The 18,074-nt window shown below is 25.2% G+C and overlaps 1 protein-coding gene across 1 annotated transcript in view; it reads right to left on the bottom strand.

Moving 5' to 3' along the window:
* Positions 1-17,834, bottom strand: part of LOC135929493 (homeobox-like protein HDP1) — a 53,731-nt gene extending 35,897 nt beyond the window's left edge. The window contains exons 1-12 of the mRNA XM_065466103.1: positions 17,828-17,834; positions 15,815-16,194; positions 12,983-13,228; positions 12,856-12,938; positions 12,521-12,730; positions 12,187-12,477; positions 5,671-5,792; positions 5,537-5,619; positions 4,672-5,055; positions 3,765-3,826; positions 3,555-3,675; positions 3,082-3,190 (exon numbers count right to left, since the gene is read on the bottom strand). Of these exons, the coding sequence (XP_065322175.1) occupies positions 3,082-3,190; positions 3,555-3,675; positions 3,765-3,826; positions 4,672-5,055; positions 5,537-5,619; positions 5,671-5,792; positions 12,187-12,477; positions 12,521-12,730; positions 12,856-12,938; positions 12,983-13,228; positions 15,815-16,194; positions 17,828-17,834 (2,098 nt within the window). The remainder of the gene's footprint in view (positions 1-3,081; positions 3,191-3,554; positions 3,676-3,764; positions 3,827-4,671; positions 5,056-5,536; positions 5,620-5,670; positions 5,793-12,186; positions 12,478-12,520; positions 12,731-12,855; positions 12,939-12,982; positions 13,229-15,814; positions 16,195-17,827) is intronic.
* Positions 17,835-18,074: the final 240 nt, after the last annotated feature.

Here is an 18,074-nt window from a genome sequence, read left to right as displayed (position 1 = left end):
TTTTGCATAAAAAATATTGATTTCTTAATTAAATTTGGTTCGAAGGGGGGTGATGAAAAATCAATATAAATATCGGATCGGGTTTAAACCAATATCGGATCGGATCGGTGGAAAATATATGGATCGGCACAGCCAAAATTTTCACCCATCAATAGGATGAGATGAGATATTATTTAGCTAACTCGGGTCAAATGTTTAATATTTAAATTAATAAATCGTTGATTTGCAATTAAAATTTAATTAATAAATAGAAAATAGTACAAGTATTTGTATTTGTATGAAATTAAAAAGATCTATACCTTTTCTTGAAATATTAAATACCTTCTAAAATATTCAAATAAATATTATAGTATTTTAAATACAAATATTCGCGTTACTGCCCAACTCTGTCATCCCCTAAGCAAAAATTCTTTATATAACTCCCCCATCATAAAGAGATTACACTGATTACTTAGTATTATTTTGACTCGATTTTTTTGGGGTATAAATTTAAATGACTTAAATTAACAGTTGTTTTTGAAGGTATAGTTGGAACATCTTCGCCTTCCATTATAGTTTATTTACTTAAGAAAAGTTTATCTTTATTTTCTCGCTTTGCATTTTGTATAGTTTTTTTAAGGTAATTAGCGTCACTTAATATAGGTCGATTAGACATAAATTTTGTGTTGACTGAAATTTTATACTTGAGTATGTTATTTTAATTATGCGGGAAATCGTTTTAAAAACTTTTCACATTTTATAAGCAAAATACTCACTTTAAAATTATTTATATTAATACTGGTTGTAGAGATGCGCCTATGCTTTCAATTTTAACAGATAACCAAGAATAATAAGTAACATTCTTAAATTAAAAATTTTTTCCTTACTACAAATTTATTATATAAAAATTTCTGAGCTGATAAGATCAAAAGAAGGTACTGTTCATTATTTTTTCCTATTTTTGCTTTCAATGTAAATTAATTGTAATTATAAATGATATATATGCATATAAAAAAAATGATAATTGATAAATTATCTTTGTTTTCTTTCAATAAATATACACATTATTAATTTTGGTATTCTTATAAGGGTATAAAATGTAGAGACCTGCAGGGCCGGTTCGTGAGCTGGGGCACGATAGCATCATCTCTAAAATATAGGCCCTGTCCATGGGCCAAAAAATATCAATGTTATATTTCCTTCTTATTCCTACTAATAAAATAAATATTCTGCGTTTATTTCTTTTATTTTATTTTCAAAATTCAAGAGGCAACGGATTTAGGACTAAATCTTAAAAAAATTTGCCAGCGGGTCGCGGACGAATTTTAGGCTGAAAAATTTTAATTTTGCAGGTCCCTGATTGGTAGTATAGGTCGATATTGGTATTGGTGCATCTCTGATTGTTTTGTATATATCCAAATGTAATATAAATTTTTATTAGAAATATTTAATATTGTTTGATAGTATTTTAATATATAATAAACTATAAATATAGAATATAGAATATTCGTTTGAGTGATATTAAAAATAAAAAAATCCCAAATATTATTTTTTATATACCCAGTATAAAGCAGGGATGTGAACCCGAACCCGCTGAACCCTGGCTGTACCCGAACCCGGACCCTTTTTAAAAGTAAAGGATCCAAGGAATAAAAGCCCAAAAAATAATCACTTTATAAAACTTGATAAAGAAATGTTGCAAAATATTTAAGAACTCCCAGAATTGTAAAAATATTAAAATCAATGAAAAGGTAAATGGCAACATACGATAGCACAACACGTTATTTTCAATTTGTATAATGCTAGAACGATTATTAAGTTTGTAAAGATTTCTGTAATGATTTTATTAAAGGAGCATGTGAAGTCATTTTGTCGTAGTGCCAAATAAAGAACCTTACTAATGTATTAGTTCCTTTAAAAATAACAACAATAAGATTACAATCAGAACAAATATATTTATCTGATTTTTATGGCATATGGATTAGATTTAGAAAGATTAACTAGTCCTTTTTCATACGAAATATTAGAAATCATGAAAATTCGATAGCAACAATATTTACAAAATAGTGTAGTATATGCTTTTATATATTTAGACTCTCGAAGTTTTATTGAGTATTGAGCAAACCCAAATGGCTAAAGACCATAAGGATTTATGGCATATACAAAACTCCATTATTTACAATATATTGAAGGCTACGACAATAATATCTACTGGTTGTAGTGATAATAATGATAATGATAGCACTATTGATGATCTTGAAATTTTACTTTTAGATAGAGAAAAAAAAACAAATTATCATCAGATAGAAAGGAGGATCAAAAATGCCTTTTGCATTTTTAATAGAAATCAGAAGTTAAGAGAATAAATAAGACAAATATTTTAAAATTCTGGGAAGAAAATTTTTCAATATATCCAGAATTATATATCTTGTCTAGAATCGTCATGGCTGTACCGGCGACACAAGTAGAATAATTTATATATTTTAAAGATAACTATCTATTTTAGGTAAGAATAGAACGATTTTCATGTTTTAAATATATATTGTCTAATTTACGTGGAAATCTCAAGGATGATATTTTAGAAGATAATATGATTTTGCGATTGAATAAAACATTTAAAATATAAATTATTTCATTTTTAAATTTTTTATTTGTAAATTATGAATGTGTGTATATTGAAGTATAATAATAAATGAATGAAAAATGTCTTATTTTAAGTCATTTTTTTATGTTCCCTGAATGATAAAACATTTATTTTCTATATTTTTTATAGACTCGAGCTCAGCCTGATTCTTCCGTATCCAAATGGCAACAAAATTTTGGACAGTGAAATAGAAATATATTTTATTCTTAGTAAAACATTTAAAACAAATATCAAATAAACATACTCGTTGCCTAAAACGGCGGGGGATGAGGGGAAGGGGGGGGGTGGTAGAGGAACAAAATCTTGTTATTTTATGGCTTCTTTGTCAAAGTCAGTAGTCGTAAGCTTCTACTCCATTCCTGACCTTCAAATAAAATTCTGAAAAAGAGAGATCGTTTTAAATGAGTTCAATTATGCGCTCCTTATTATGTATGAATTTGTCTAGATATTAAATTAACTTGTTAGATTCTTGTTAGCCGATAAAGGAATCGCCAAGGATTCAGGATGAATTGATGTAAAGGAAGATTCAACGCCGTGTTTTGATAAAAAATCTTGATCTCTGATATCCTTAAAAATTAAAAATCAACAAAAATATACATTTTGTGCCATATATTATTAATATACTATCAAATGCCATTGTTAGAATATACTCTTATTTTATTTTATTTTATTTAAATTCTAATTTTTTTTATAAACGAATTAAGCCTACTTTTAATGTCATAATAAACATTTTTCAGAATTTTGAAATAGTTGATGCTTAAAGATAAAAATTGATGTTTGGAAATAAAAAAATTCAAATTTAATTTCTTTTAATAAAACAGTCTTGATTCCTTATCTTATCAATAAATCAAAAATTCGAAAAATCGCAATTAAGGTCATTTAATAATTCGAGCAACTACTGATAAATATTCAAAAAAATAAAAAATTTAACCTTTACTGACATAGTAGTTTTAGGGTTAGAATCGATTACATCTATTTGACTTGTTTTTAATTTTTGCATATAACCATCCTTAAAAGAGTTATGTGGCATCTCGCTGATAGTTTGAATTGACCTAATTATAAATATTTAGAAAGATATATATCTAACTATAAATATTAGAATAAATTTAGACAAATATAATATGTATATTACTATCCAAACATTTTTGGATGGTCCGTATTTGATCTAGTATTGGTTCTCGGTGATGATCGCTTTCTGTTAGCCTAATAAATAATTTAATGATAAAATGTTTAGAGAATTGATAAGCTAAATATTAGATGCCCATCATTCGAATCTAAATCTATCTTCGTTTTATAAAATACTTAGGCAAGAATAAGTAAAAATATAAAATTGCATATTGATTAGTAAAATTTGAATGCTGTTTAATGCTTTTTTTTTACTTAATATATAAGGTTTATTCAAAAACAAATCGAATAGTACATATAGGCATAATAAATTATTCGAATATAATTGGGGTTTGATTAAATAACAATAAAAATTCATAATTATATTTTTTTAAAAATTGCGATATTTTATTATTGTTCATTTTCATAATATCCTTTCCTCACTTAAGGAAATTGGCATTTTTGTTAGAACTGCTTATCAACTTTTTTGAATTTATTCCTACTTTAGTGATTTTTATTTATAACTCAAACAATATTTAAAGTCCTCTTATAAATTATTAACTAAAATATAATATATTATAAAATTCTCTTAGTTACAAATTATTTAATTTAAATATTGATATCGATAATGAATAATAATTTTTATTTTTAGCATGAAAAATAAATCATTCCTTTCGTTTAGCCTAATCAAATACCAATAATCACTCGCCTTTCATTCGTTTTTGGCCTACCTAAGACCTCATTTATAGTAGCGCGAAATATCTCGATGTCACTCAAGGATGAGTATGTTAAATTATACAACTATGCTATCGTTTTCATCGCTCGGAGCGGTTTGCGGAGGCATTACATGTAATTAGGCTCACAATCACTTCATATTTTCTCAATTTTATGTTGATCGTAAATACATCATGTCATATTTAAAGAAAATTAGAGAAATATATTACTTTTACGTATTGCTTTTGCGACGCGAATTCTAGCAGTTCATCTGTGTCGGGGTATAATTTTTTATCTTCCTTTTTCGCCAACATATTGTTTTTATCTAAATTTTTGTCAAAACTTTGTGGCAATCGCTTTTTCGGGGGTAAGATATTTGACTTGGGTAACCCGCAATTGTCCTTGTTTTTGTGAAATAGACCTTCTTTCCTTAAATTTGCGGGAAAAATTTTTGAGGAACATTCCGAGGATTGGGAACTCTCTATATTATTGGTCATTTTCATGTCCTTCGCATCGGCTATGCTAGGAACATGTGTAGTTAACATCGGATATTGTCGTGACCAAGCTTTAAACCCGCCTTTAAGATAATACAGATTCTGATAAGCCTTTTTTATCTGGGCATTAGAAATAAAGTAAATATTGGATTTAATTGCGATGCGTGTATAATTTTATTAAAAACTTTAATAATTAATATTGGTATAGCCAGGTTCTTTAAAAATTATGTAAGTCTCGTGGTAATTAAGGTTGCTGCATTAGATAACTACCACACTTTTTTATATAAAAGTGTGGACAAACTAATGTTTTAGTCTAAAGAATTTCTGAACAAAAGCCAGACCACAAAAAAAGCAAAACAGGTAGAGAAAGTATACTTTTATTTTTAATAAGGCGAGTGGGGAAAGGAAATAAGATTTTTTTTAACACAAAGGATATAGAACCACCTATAATATTTTGGTCATACGGCATAAAAGCATGTAAATGCTTCCCAATTTGGTCTATTAAATTTTTAATTTACATTATAATATAATATAATGCGCATGGGTGAAAAAAAAAATATATAATATAATTTATTATATCATTATAAATTTTAAATATTACCGGCCACAATATGTCAACAATGCGCTTTATTGGATCTAATTTTTGGGAAAGATTTGCTACTGAACCATATTGAGTTTCCTTTTCTATTCATGAATATAAAAAAAGTAATCAATCATTAAAAAAATAAAATTTACCGTTTCCAAATTCATCTAAAATGATTATATTATCAAAGCAGCTAAGTGCATCCCAAAATTTGGCCTCATTTCTATTGGAATAAATTCTTTGGTACCAATCATTTACATCTCCAGAACTAAAACTAGGTATTTAAAATAAATAAATAATAATAAAGCAAATAGAAATTCCTAATATAATACAGCACTGCTGCTACAACGTTTAACTGATACTGATACCTAATACCACCAGTATTTACATAATAAAAATTTTTTTATATTATAGTGTATATTGATGAAGAAAAATACATAAAAATGTAAGGAGAAGAAAATTAGCTGGTAAGGAAAATATATAAAGGCTCTCTGGAAAGCAGATTGCAATTGTAGGGTATATTTTGCTTCGATGATGTGAGCCGCTTTTGTGAGAAGAAAACTTCTCGAGAGTCTCATATGAGTTTGCGGATTTACCAAAGGAAAAGGCCAGTTTATTAAAGATAAATGCGAATGAAGTATATTGATCTCGATACCGCTTTCAGGTAGGATCTCATGCCATTGGTATCTGCTGCAGGACCCCCTTTACCTCCTATCTGCTAAAGTCGAGTAAAAGCTGAATACTTAGGTATAACCATGCGATTGTTATCGACGAGACCTGAAATCTGCCCAAATACCCATATTACTAGAGCCATCAAGACTTTTCAGAGATAAAAAGCTTTCCAGTGGAATAATTGAAATCCATGTAGAAGTGCCCAATTTCTTGGTTGGGGCTATTTTTTTATCAATTTACTGGGTTTCTCTAACCAAACATTAACCTATTAGAGCAGAAGGAATTAGTAAAATATTTGCAAATATAGGAATGTTACGTTTTCATTCCTTCATCCATCCACTACATTCATCATATTTTGTGAATTTGCCTTATCCTTTTTCAAGGACCTGGGGTTTCATCTGCAAGCTAAATAAACCCCGAGAAGGCTTCTTCTCATGATAGAAGCTAACTATAGCCATTTCCAAAGCAAACTATAAGCTTACTGAATCCTGCTGCCTTAGGAATGATCCTTATCATCTTAATTTCTTCCCCTTATTTTCCCTTTGCAATATTGTTCATAAGAAATTTTTTTGAGAAAATTTAAGTTTTTAATATGCAGAGATGTGCAGAGACCAAAATTTAGGTCCAATCAGGATTTAAATTTTTATTTATTTTCAAGCCCAGCCAGGGATTTGTCAGGCTCGCACTTTTATTTTTGATGATTTTTGGCCCAGTGTAGGATTGTGAAATCCCGATCCATTGTAGAATCAATACCGTAGTGATATTTTGCTATTGTAGAATCACTACTGTAGTGATATTTAAGAGATCTAATTATTAGAATAATTTTGTATTTTTTATATAATTTTTACATATTTGTACACTGTTTTTTCTATTTCATGTTCTATTTTATGATATTCTTAAAAATGAATTAACCCATAATATCTATAGAATATTACTGGTATTCAGAGTTGTTAAAAGATCGAGATCAAAAGATCGAGATCAAAAGATCGACGATCCTGGATTCGATCCTAATTTTGGCAATTCGTCCGGATTTATGATTTTCCTTTAAATTGAGGATCGTGATCGAGATCATTTTGTTAAGTATTTGATCCTTCGATCCTTTCAAAAATTATTTTTGTACTTAAAATGTATATAAATAAAATGCAAAAAATTTTAAATAGAATATTATTGCTTTTGAAAAATCTATCTCCGTCATATTTTAGCATCCTATACCATATTTTATTTTTTTCTCATAAATTTTATCAAGACAACATTTATGAATATGATTTACAATCTACAAGTTTAATTTATTGAATTAAAAATAAAATAAATTATTTTTAGTATTCTTTATCTAATATGGATCTAAAAGATAAAACAAATAGCTATTGAAGTGACAGATATAAATGAGATCCATTCCTTTTCCTCAGCTCCGTATAATAATTGTAAAATCATTTCACAAAATATGTATTTCCTTCACCACTCTGTGAGGACAGTAGCATATAAACAGCAATAATTTGCCCAAAATTTAAGCATATTTGTCCTTGTATCAATCTGCCGCAAAATCTGTTGGTAAAAAAGTTAATTACCCATTTGGAAAACATGCAGGATCAATCACATACTTACGCTTATTCAAATGATTGTATAGATAAAACTGAAATTTTATGTTAGAAAAATTCTTCGCAAAATGCGCTTTCCCTTAATTATTTTTTATTTAAATGATTCAATTAATATTTTTAATATACTGAAATAAATTAAGAAAAATAATATTAAAATATAACGTCCTTGGAGAGCTTGTTTAGTAAAGCTAAATAAGTTCTTAATGAAAGAAGTGGATGTTTGAATGATAATAATTTAGAATTTTTTTTTATTATTTAATGGCTAATTTTGATTATAAATAAATATATAATATTGTTATATTATTCTATTATAAAATAATTTACACTATATTTAATTTATTTAATTTGGCAATAAATTTTCTTCTGAAATTTATAAAACAAGAAAGGGATTGTGATCGCAATCACGATTCTTTTTTTTAAAAAAGTTCGATCTTATATTTCGTCCCTTTTTTGAAAAGAACGTGATCGGGATTCGATAAAGGTAAGCCTGCTGATTTAAAAAAATTTATTTCATAAATTCATCTCTTCGAATATATTTGAGGCTGTATATTAGATATTTAAAAAAAAATTATGTTTTATATTTATCCCTTCAAATATATTGGAAGTCATTTTAGATTTGTAAAAAAATTTATTCATTATAGATTTCATCGCTTTAAATTGGCAGCCATTTATATTGATTAGTTCTAATAAATTATTAATATTCCAAAAAAAAATTATTATCCCCCCCCCATAGCAAATTTCTGGGTACGCGCTGAGCAATTAAGAAATAAATAGTATTTCATCTTTTATTTCAAGCAAAATAATGTGTTCTATAATTTCATAAAAATAAAACTATTTGTTAAAAATGTATTTGTAGTAGATTTCATTAAATATATCCTTTTATTTAAATGTACCAATATCTTACAACACCAATGAAACCACTTTGTCCTAGCTTTAGAAAATATATAATTTATTGAGAAATTAATAATATATTTTTAATTAAATGTACTAATGTCTTACAACATCAAAAATCCTCTTTTAGTTTAAAGATAATGAATTTAAATTTTGTGATTATTTGTAAAAATTTAAGTTTCTATTGTAGAATTACTAAAGCAGTGTTTTTATAATAGTGATTCCACAATACTACACCAGCTTAAAATTTTAAAATTTCATTATTTTGAATAATTTTGACTAAAAATTGAAATTATGAAGACTAATATAATATTCAATGTTCCATTATATGACTTTCCCCATATTAGAGTTAATACATTGAGGGCCTGGAATAAAATCCTACTATATTTTACACATTTTTGGACACTGCTAGTATGGCTTTGGCATGATTTAATCAAATTAATTTAAATTCATGATTAAAATTAATTTTTTTAAATAAAAATCAAAATTTAAATTAATCTTCCTTTTTAATTACAAATATATAATTATTTGTTAATAAAATGATTTTATACACATAGCTTATAGGTACTGTTGTTAAATGGCTCGTTTTGAGCCGATTTTTTAAAACGGCTAACTCAATTTTTTAGCCAGAAAAATATTATCTAAGCCTCTAGATTTCGATAATATATGTCTATACCTTTGTTCCTTCTATGAACAAAATTTTTAGGCTTGCGTAATATTTTTCTGGATGAAATGTTGAATTAGCCGTTTTTAAAAATCGGCTCAAAACGAGCCGTTTAACAACACTACTTCATAGGTTGCAATTAGTTGCTAAATTAAATTATTATAAATATTTTTCTAAGGTTAATCAAGTTTCCTATAAAAATGTTTTTAACTAATTGTTTATATTTTGAAGAAGAATTTGTATGATTCATATATTGACTTCAATATTGGCATTCAGTAACTTTATAATAAGAAGATTAATTCCTGCAGTTATATAAAATGTAAATTTTAATTTTGGTATAAATTTTACTTTTAATTCTAAGTTAAATTAAAACCAATCATTGTTGACTTTTAGTAGAAGTATACTAAAAATTTTGCTCAACCTAAAACCACCAAAATAGTCAATTGACAGTATTTTTTAACAATAATATGATTTTTGAAAATATTTAAGACCTAATTTGTATATTTTATAAAAAAATATATATTTCAACATCAAAGAATTTTTATTGAATTATAAACAAAAATTGATAATCAATCTAATTTTAAAATAAAAAATTTTCAATCAGTTTCCACACATTTTGGATATAATGTAACCTTTTATCTTGTTTTATTTTCCACACATAGGTTTTACATTTGGAACACTTAGTAGTTAGATTTTTGTAAAATAGACCCCTACTACATTGTTGTTTCATTATATTATCTTCTATTTTATATTTATATTCTTATGTGCCAACCAGAGTTGTTAAACGCTACTTTTAAAAGTAGCGCGCTACCGCTATTGCTATTTGTTAAAAAAAGTAGCGGGCTACGGCTATCACTATTTGTCAAAAAAAGTAGCTCACTATTAGCTAAGCTACTTTTTAAGCTACTTTAAAAAAAAAAATTTACAAACAAATTTTTTGCTTATAATGTTATTGTATAGTAAATATATAAAAATCAACATTTATAAATATTAAAATATAGTTAGTTTTGATTATAAAAAATTTTATGTAATAAAAATAAATATTTATGGTAATTTGTTGCATTTTAATAATAAAATCATTTCAATATTATCATTTCCAAGACTAGAGCGACAATCAGAAAGTATAAGTTTTGCCTTATTAAATAATCTCTCGACACTAGCACTTGAGGTAAGGGCATATTTAATCTTATATACATATTTTTAATATAAGATAGATTATCAATAATTTTATTTGCAAGTACATAGTATGTCTAGCATCCCTATTATCATTCTGAGGGCTAATGCCACAGATCTTCTTTTTAAAGTTCTAGGGTCTAGCCAATAGCCTGTGATTCCCAAATAAGCTCAAAAATATTTAATCAGATCAATTTATAAATATAAATAAGTTTTTACCTTCTGTTATGTGTTCAACTATCTCCTGTGGCACATATATATGATATCTCTGATAACTCTACTATTAGAGCATCTTTCATCATTTTAAAGTTATCTGCTATTTTATTCATTAGTGTCTGACGGCATTAAATTTTTGTACCAGGGATAGTTTTAATCATGTTAAATGATGGATTATCAACTAAGTACATTGGCTGAAAATCAACAATAACTTTATCAGCCAATTTCTGAGAAATATTGTCATTTGCATTATTAATTAATTTGGTTTGAATTGAATTAGTCTTTTTGGATGTAGAGTCGCCTATACCAAAATTATTTAGATGTTTTAAATATTATTAGAATGTAAAAATGACAATTTACCTTTAGGTGTTTCTTGAGGTTATAGCTACTGGAATGATTTGAGGAAATATTTTTTTTTACATTTTAAACAAATAAATTTGAAACCAGTTTTGGTTTTATATTTATTTAAAAAAATTTCAAATCTAGGGAATGGGAAATTTGTATTATAACTCTTAAGAACATTTTCTTCCCTGGTATCTTCCATTTCATTAATATTGTCTGAATCACTTTCAACGATTTGGATATCCATAGGCGATGACATTTTAAATTATTAACACGTGATTTAGGTTTATAATACAAATGAAAGTATAAATTACAAATTGAAATTATATTTTAATTTCAAAATTAAATAATAAATCATAAAAATTATAATTAATTATGATATTATATGTAAATTTTCATGTTTAAACTTACTTTCATTATATTTTTTAAAAGTAGCAAAATAGCGGCTACTTAGCTACATTCAAAAAAAGTAGCACGCTAAAAAATTAAATAATTACAAAAAAAGTAGCCGCTATTAGCTATAGCTACCAAAAAAGTTTGTGTGCTACTTTAACAACTCTGGTACCAACTACATTTTTGTAAAAAATTTTAATTATCATTTGCATGTATTTTCTTCTAGAGATATTTACCTTTGTAATCATTTTGCAGAAAATACAAGAATTTTTTAAAACTTTCAAGATAAAATCAATGAATTTTATATTTTATGGCATTGTATATATTTCAAGCTCTAGGGCTATATTTCATAAATATTCAAATTATTTGAAACTAAATTATTATTTATATTTGAAGAAAGACAAATGAAGATTTTTTCTTCAAGCATTTTCACAAAATTGAAAAAAAAAATCTAAATTTAAAAAAAATTGTGAATTCATCAGATTAAATTTTAAATCATTTTTTACAAAAAAGTTTTTGAAGGTCAGATCTGATTATGAATCCTGCTTGAGCATTCTCAAATCTTCATTTTTTGATCTTTAGAGATCATAAATCTTAAGGAATTTTTTATTTTGAAGAACATTTCCAACTTCTATATTAAAAATAGTTAGTATAGGTAAAAATTGAAAGTATCAGCTAAGCTATTATGCCTAAGATATATAAATTATATTATATATAATAACCTTTGATTTAAAATTTCCGGTGGTATATTGATAGAAAATGGGTGTAAAACTCTAGAAATGTTGTAATCCTTGAAGGATCTAACATCAATAATTAATAAATAATCAGCCAATGTATCATTTAAATTATAATCTTTAACATTAAGTATTTTATGCTTATAAAATAAAGCTACAGGATCTTGAGGACATAATGCATAAAGATCAAATAATTTGTGTAATTCTATGACTTCTAATTGGGTCTTACAATTAATTGTCATCCTTTGAGTATTTGTAAATTCATTTATATTACAATTACTAAATAATTATTATATTGAATGTTTGTTCATTATATTCATACTTATCATTCTCAGACAACAATGTTTCATCAGATGTATTTAGTGTATGATTATTATCCACAGTAAGGTAATATTGTGGCTCTTTGTTAGTTAGAGCAATTTTAGGAGATATAGGATCATTTTTATCTGAATAATTAGCATCTTTAAAATCCAATACTATATTTGATAATTTCTTTATGTTTGATAACTTTTCCTTCCTTTGCTTTTCATAGCTTTACATAAATGGAATTAGAATCAGATTGTAATTTTTTAAAAAATTAACGTATTATTATTATAGTTAATATTAAAAAAGTTTATTATAAAATAATTAAAATTATATAAAAAAATAATTTTTTACTCCCTTTTAAGATATTCTGAAAGTTCCTCTGCCTTTTTGATAGATTCAATTTGTTGATGACCCAGTAATTGATCATAGAAAACCTAAATAAATATTATATAAATTAAACAACATTAAAATAACTTACTTTTTCTTTTCTATATTCTTTTGAATCTTGAACCACTTTAATACATTGAAAAAATTTCATAAATGATATGTAGGCAAGTTCAAGCTCTCCTTTGCTATTAAAATCTTTAGCTTGATTAAATATTTTAGCAGCTGAATTTAGAATCAAAGTTACACTTTTCCCTTTAAGATTTTCTTCGATATTGACGTAGGAATTTAAATCTGATAATGATTCGGCTAAAGATGTTTTTTGTGTATTTGTCCCCATCTTAAAATCTATCGAAAAAAATATATCAGCTGCTTTTAAATGAATAGCTGCATAAACCATAAAATGGTGTTCGAATTGGAGTATATTGATTTCTCACGAGATTCATTAAATTATATTTATTCATAAAATTATCTTTATTTTTATATTCTGATATTAATCCTGAGTTTTAAATAAAAAACTGGTCGGAGGTGCGGTTCATCCTGTGTAAAAATCTTTGGAAGAATAAATGATAGTACTGTATTTGTATAGGAAGGAAGGAAGGAAGGTTCCTTTCTTTTCCTTTCCTTTCCTTTCTTTCTTTCTTTCTTTCTTTCTTTCTTTCTTTCTTTCTTTCTTTCTTTCTTTCTTTCTTTCTTTCTTTCTTTCTTTCTTTCTTTCTTTTATTATTTTTATGTTGATTGTTATTGCAATGTTATCAAGGATATATTGTATTTTTATGAATAAAAGAGAAAATGTCAAGGATGTAATTTTTTTATATGAAAGAGAGGAAAACTAGATCGTTTATTTTTGATATATTAATTTTTTTTTCGCATAGGAATTATTAAAAAAGAATTTATTTTTTTATTATTAACTTTTTTGCATAGAATAGTAAATTTTTTGTTTTTATCGAAAATAGAAAAATAAAGAATTTAAATGTGTCTAAAAAATTTTTTTAGAGAAGATTAAGTTATAAAAATACATAAGTTATATTACAAAAGTTGGTGCCTACAATCCTATTGCTAATAAACCAGAGACACAACGCAAAAATAAGGAGAATAAAACCGTATTAAAAATAAATAAAAAATTTTAAATAAAAGGTAAAATAAAATAATTATAAAAATATTTAATTATGTGTTTTTTTATATGTGTTATAATAATAGGTAAACTATATTTTCTAACCTTTAGTAGTATTAAAATATTTCTAATAAAAGTTTTAATAAATTTTTTGTAAATTTTTTTTGAATAAAGAATTAATGTTTAATTATAAAAAAAATATTAAAACGCAGAGCTATGTGGAAATCGTTCCACAGAGAAATAATTATATTATAGGTGTAGTAGTGTTATCTTTAAATGGGTATACTGTTGCATCGGGGAAAAATGAAAAGAGTTATAGAAAGAAAAAGAATAAAAATCACGGAAGAAATTGAAATTAAAAATAATTAATAAAGTATAATATAAGAATACGAATAGAATAGAATAAATTGAAGTTACGGAGGAATTCCCAATATGTTTTTTATAATTTATTTAAAAATAAGAAAACAACAAGTTATTATCATACAAGAAAAACAAGTGATGCAAAATGAAAATATATATTAATTTAAATATATATTTTGTTGCCTTGAGATATACAAATAAACTTCACTGAACTTTAAATATAAATTATTTAAGTATTTAAATATATAATAGTTTAACTGAATTTTAAATATAAATTATTTAAGTATTTAAATATATAACAGCGCACATGCAACATGCACTCCCTCCAAAAAAAAAAATATATATATAAAAAAAATTTTAAAACTTGAAAACACAACATTGTACAAAAATATGGGGAAGGAAAGAACTCGTTTGGCATGCGAGAGGTAATTTATATTTATTTTTAAGAATGAAAATATATGTATAAAGGGGAATTGGCACCATAGTTGTACATGATAGTTTTTTATGTAATTACCCTTACAAAAGGTATAAATTACACTATGTACAATTCACACTATAGGTGGCCAATAAACAATAAATATATTTGGAATAAAATTTATATAATGAAGAAAATTATTTAATCAAAAAAAAAATAATCATTAAAATATATGATAAAATTTGGAGATGAAAAATATAAGAAAAGCGTATTATCATAGAAAACAATTATAATTAAAGAACCATTATGATCTAAATGAATAATTTCATGCACTCCCTCCAAAAAAAAAATATATATAAAAAAAATTTTAAAACTTGAAAACACAACATTGTACTAAAATGTGGGGAAGGAAATAACTCGTTTGGCATGCAAGGTAATTTATATTTATTTTTAAGAATGAAAATATATGTATAAAGGGGAATTGGCACCATAGTTGTACATGATAGTTTTTTATGTAATTACCCTTACAAAAGGTATAAATTACACTATCAATAGGTACAATTCACACTATAGGTGGCCAATAAACAATAAATATATTTGGAATAAAATTTATATAATAAAGAAAATTATTTAATGAAAAAAGAAAAAATAATCATTAAAATTTATGATAAAATTTGGAGATGGTGATAAAAAAAAATATAAGAAAAGCGTATTATCATAGAAAACAATTATAATTAATGAACCATTATGATCTAAATGAATAATTTTGACCTTAGAAAATTTGAATTTTAAATGACATTACTGATCCTCTCAGTGACAATACCCCCACGCCAAATTGATTGATGCTCACTTTGAAAAAAAAAACGGAGTTGCGTAAAGTTAATTCTCAAAATTTAATTCTTTTAAAATTAAGGTAGTAAATCAAAGTCATTGTCATTTCTTTTAAATTTAAGGTTATAATCAAAGTCATTGTCATTGAACAATCAACCGATTCCTATTCGAAGCGATAACGGATTATAAAAAGTTAAAAAATTAACCCTATCTCTTATCTCTTTAGTATTAACAACTTCATCCTTCGTAAGCTTTTCAAACTCTTTCATGGGCAAGGATGACCCCGGAGAACCAGTATCTATCATAAAAGAAAAATCATAATTATTAACTTGAAAATCAATCATAATATCATTAATAAAATTAATTTTATTTCTTGGCCTTAAGTTATAAGGGGTTTGTATCATCTCCGTCTTTTTGAAATTGTTGTAATTACTGTTGTTGTTGTTGCTGCTGCCGTTGTTGTTGTTGCTACTGTTGTTGTTGTAATTGATGTTGTTGGTGTTGGCCTTAAAAGTCTGCTTGTTCTCTTTCCAAGACGAATAGCCTTGCCAATAGATTCTATCCTCTCTTCTCCAAGAATCTTTCTCTACATATGTTTTATTATTATTGATCTCCAACGATTGAAATTTGACAACAATGTCCTATATAATATTAATCTCTGTAGTATTTTCTTCAATCAACCTTGTTTTTAGCTTTTCATTACGACAATTCAACAAAAAATGCACCTACAAAAATTCAGGATTGAGCCCCGAACCATACCCTTTCAGTCTATCGAAATACTCTCTGGAAGACTCAAGTGTGTCCGGTTTTGTAAAGTATAATATAAGAATACGAATAGAATAGAATAAATTGAAGTTACGGAGGAATTCCCAATATGTTTTTTATAATTTATTTAAAAATAAGAAAACAACAAGTTATTATCATACAAGAAAAACAAGTGATGCAAAATGAAAATATATATTAATTTATATATATATTTTGTTGCCTTGAGATATGCAAATAAATTTCACTGAACTTTAAATATAAATTATTTAAGTATTTTAATATATAATAGTTTAACTGAATTTTAAATATAAATTATTTAAGTATTTAAATATATAATAGTTTAACTGAATTTTAAATATAAATTATTTAAGTATTTAAATATATAATAGCGCACATGCAACAATTAAATTAAAAAAGAAAAAAATGAAATAGAATTAAAAAACTTAAATGAAAATGAAAAAATAACGGAAGAAATTGTGGTATTATGTAAATTTAATATTGTACGAAATTTAACATTTTTATAATAATAGTTTAATTTTATATGTTTATTCTGCGAAAAATTAGTAATAGTTGTACTAGATTTTACATTTTTATATTTAAATGATAATATTTTAATTTTATATTTTTATTCTTCGAAAAATTATCATATTTAATATGCAAATAATTATGTTTATATACATGATTCAATTTTCAATAAAGTTAGTTAGAGTGGATTTTTATAAAAAAGGAAAAATTTGTTTTACATTAATTATAGTATCTGAAATTAATTGTAGACAGGGAGATTCTAAATATTTCTAAATAGAGAAAAGTAATACGATAATTTAATAAATTGGAATTATTTAAAAGAGTTTACATTATATTATTTTAGGTGTGCTCAAAAGTAAGTGGTTAGCAATCGTTATTATTAAAATTAATCCTTTATTTTATTTATATAGATTTAATATACCTTTGATTCCTAATTAGCTCTCCCAATACAACATTAATACCCTGAGTTAAGTTCGGACTTGTAACAATTTGGACCGAAGTAAATCAGGGCCTGTTAGATATTCACTTAGGAATTCAAAGGTAAAAACAAATTTATTTTTATGTTATATAAATTATTAGTACTTTTAGTTATTATAGTAGATATGTATGCAATTTTTTTAAATTATTTAAAATTTTATTAATTAAGTGGTTATTGAGTACTTTATAATGTATATTACACAGATTAATTTATTAAGTTTAGTTTTTGAATATATAGGTATAATTATAATTTTGTTATTAATTTTAAGTTTCTCGGTAGGATTAATCATAGGTAGAAATACTTCGGTAATAAGATTGGAAAATAAAGATTTAGAAAGAATAAAGAACGCTATAAGAAAGGAAAGTAAGATAAGTCAAATAAATAATGTAGGGACAATTAAATATTACAGTTGTGGAAAGTTTGGACACATTTCGAGGCAATGTGATTTAACTGGACATTTAAATTGCACGAGATGTGGACGGAAAGGCCATTTAGTAACAAATTGTAGAAGTTTATCAGATAATAGTTTAATATGTTTAAAATGTGGACTAAAAGGACATGTTCAGGAAACATGTAACAGATGACTATATAAAAGAGAGAATAAGTATATAAATTATAATAGTAATAGTATATCTGATTTTTATAATTTTAATTGTAAATTAGGAATAAATGATAATAATATAAATGATTTAGAATAT

This window comes from Gordionus sp. m RMFG-2023, chromosome 1 (genome assembly GCF_954871325.1).
Source record: "Gordionus sp. m RMFG-2023 chromosome 1, tfGorSpeb1-WG-v2, whole genome shotgun sequence".
Lineage (NCBI taxonomy): Eukaryota > Metazoa > Nematomorpha > Gordioida > Chordodea > Parachordodidae > Gordionus > Gordionus sp. m RMFG-2023.
Note: the sequence above shows the minus strand (reverse complement) of the source record. Positions and strands in the feature narration are given on the sequence as shown.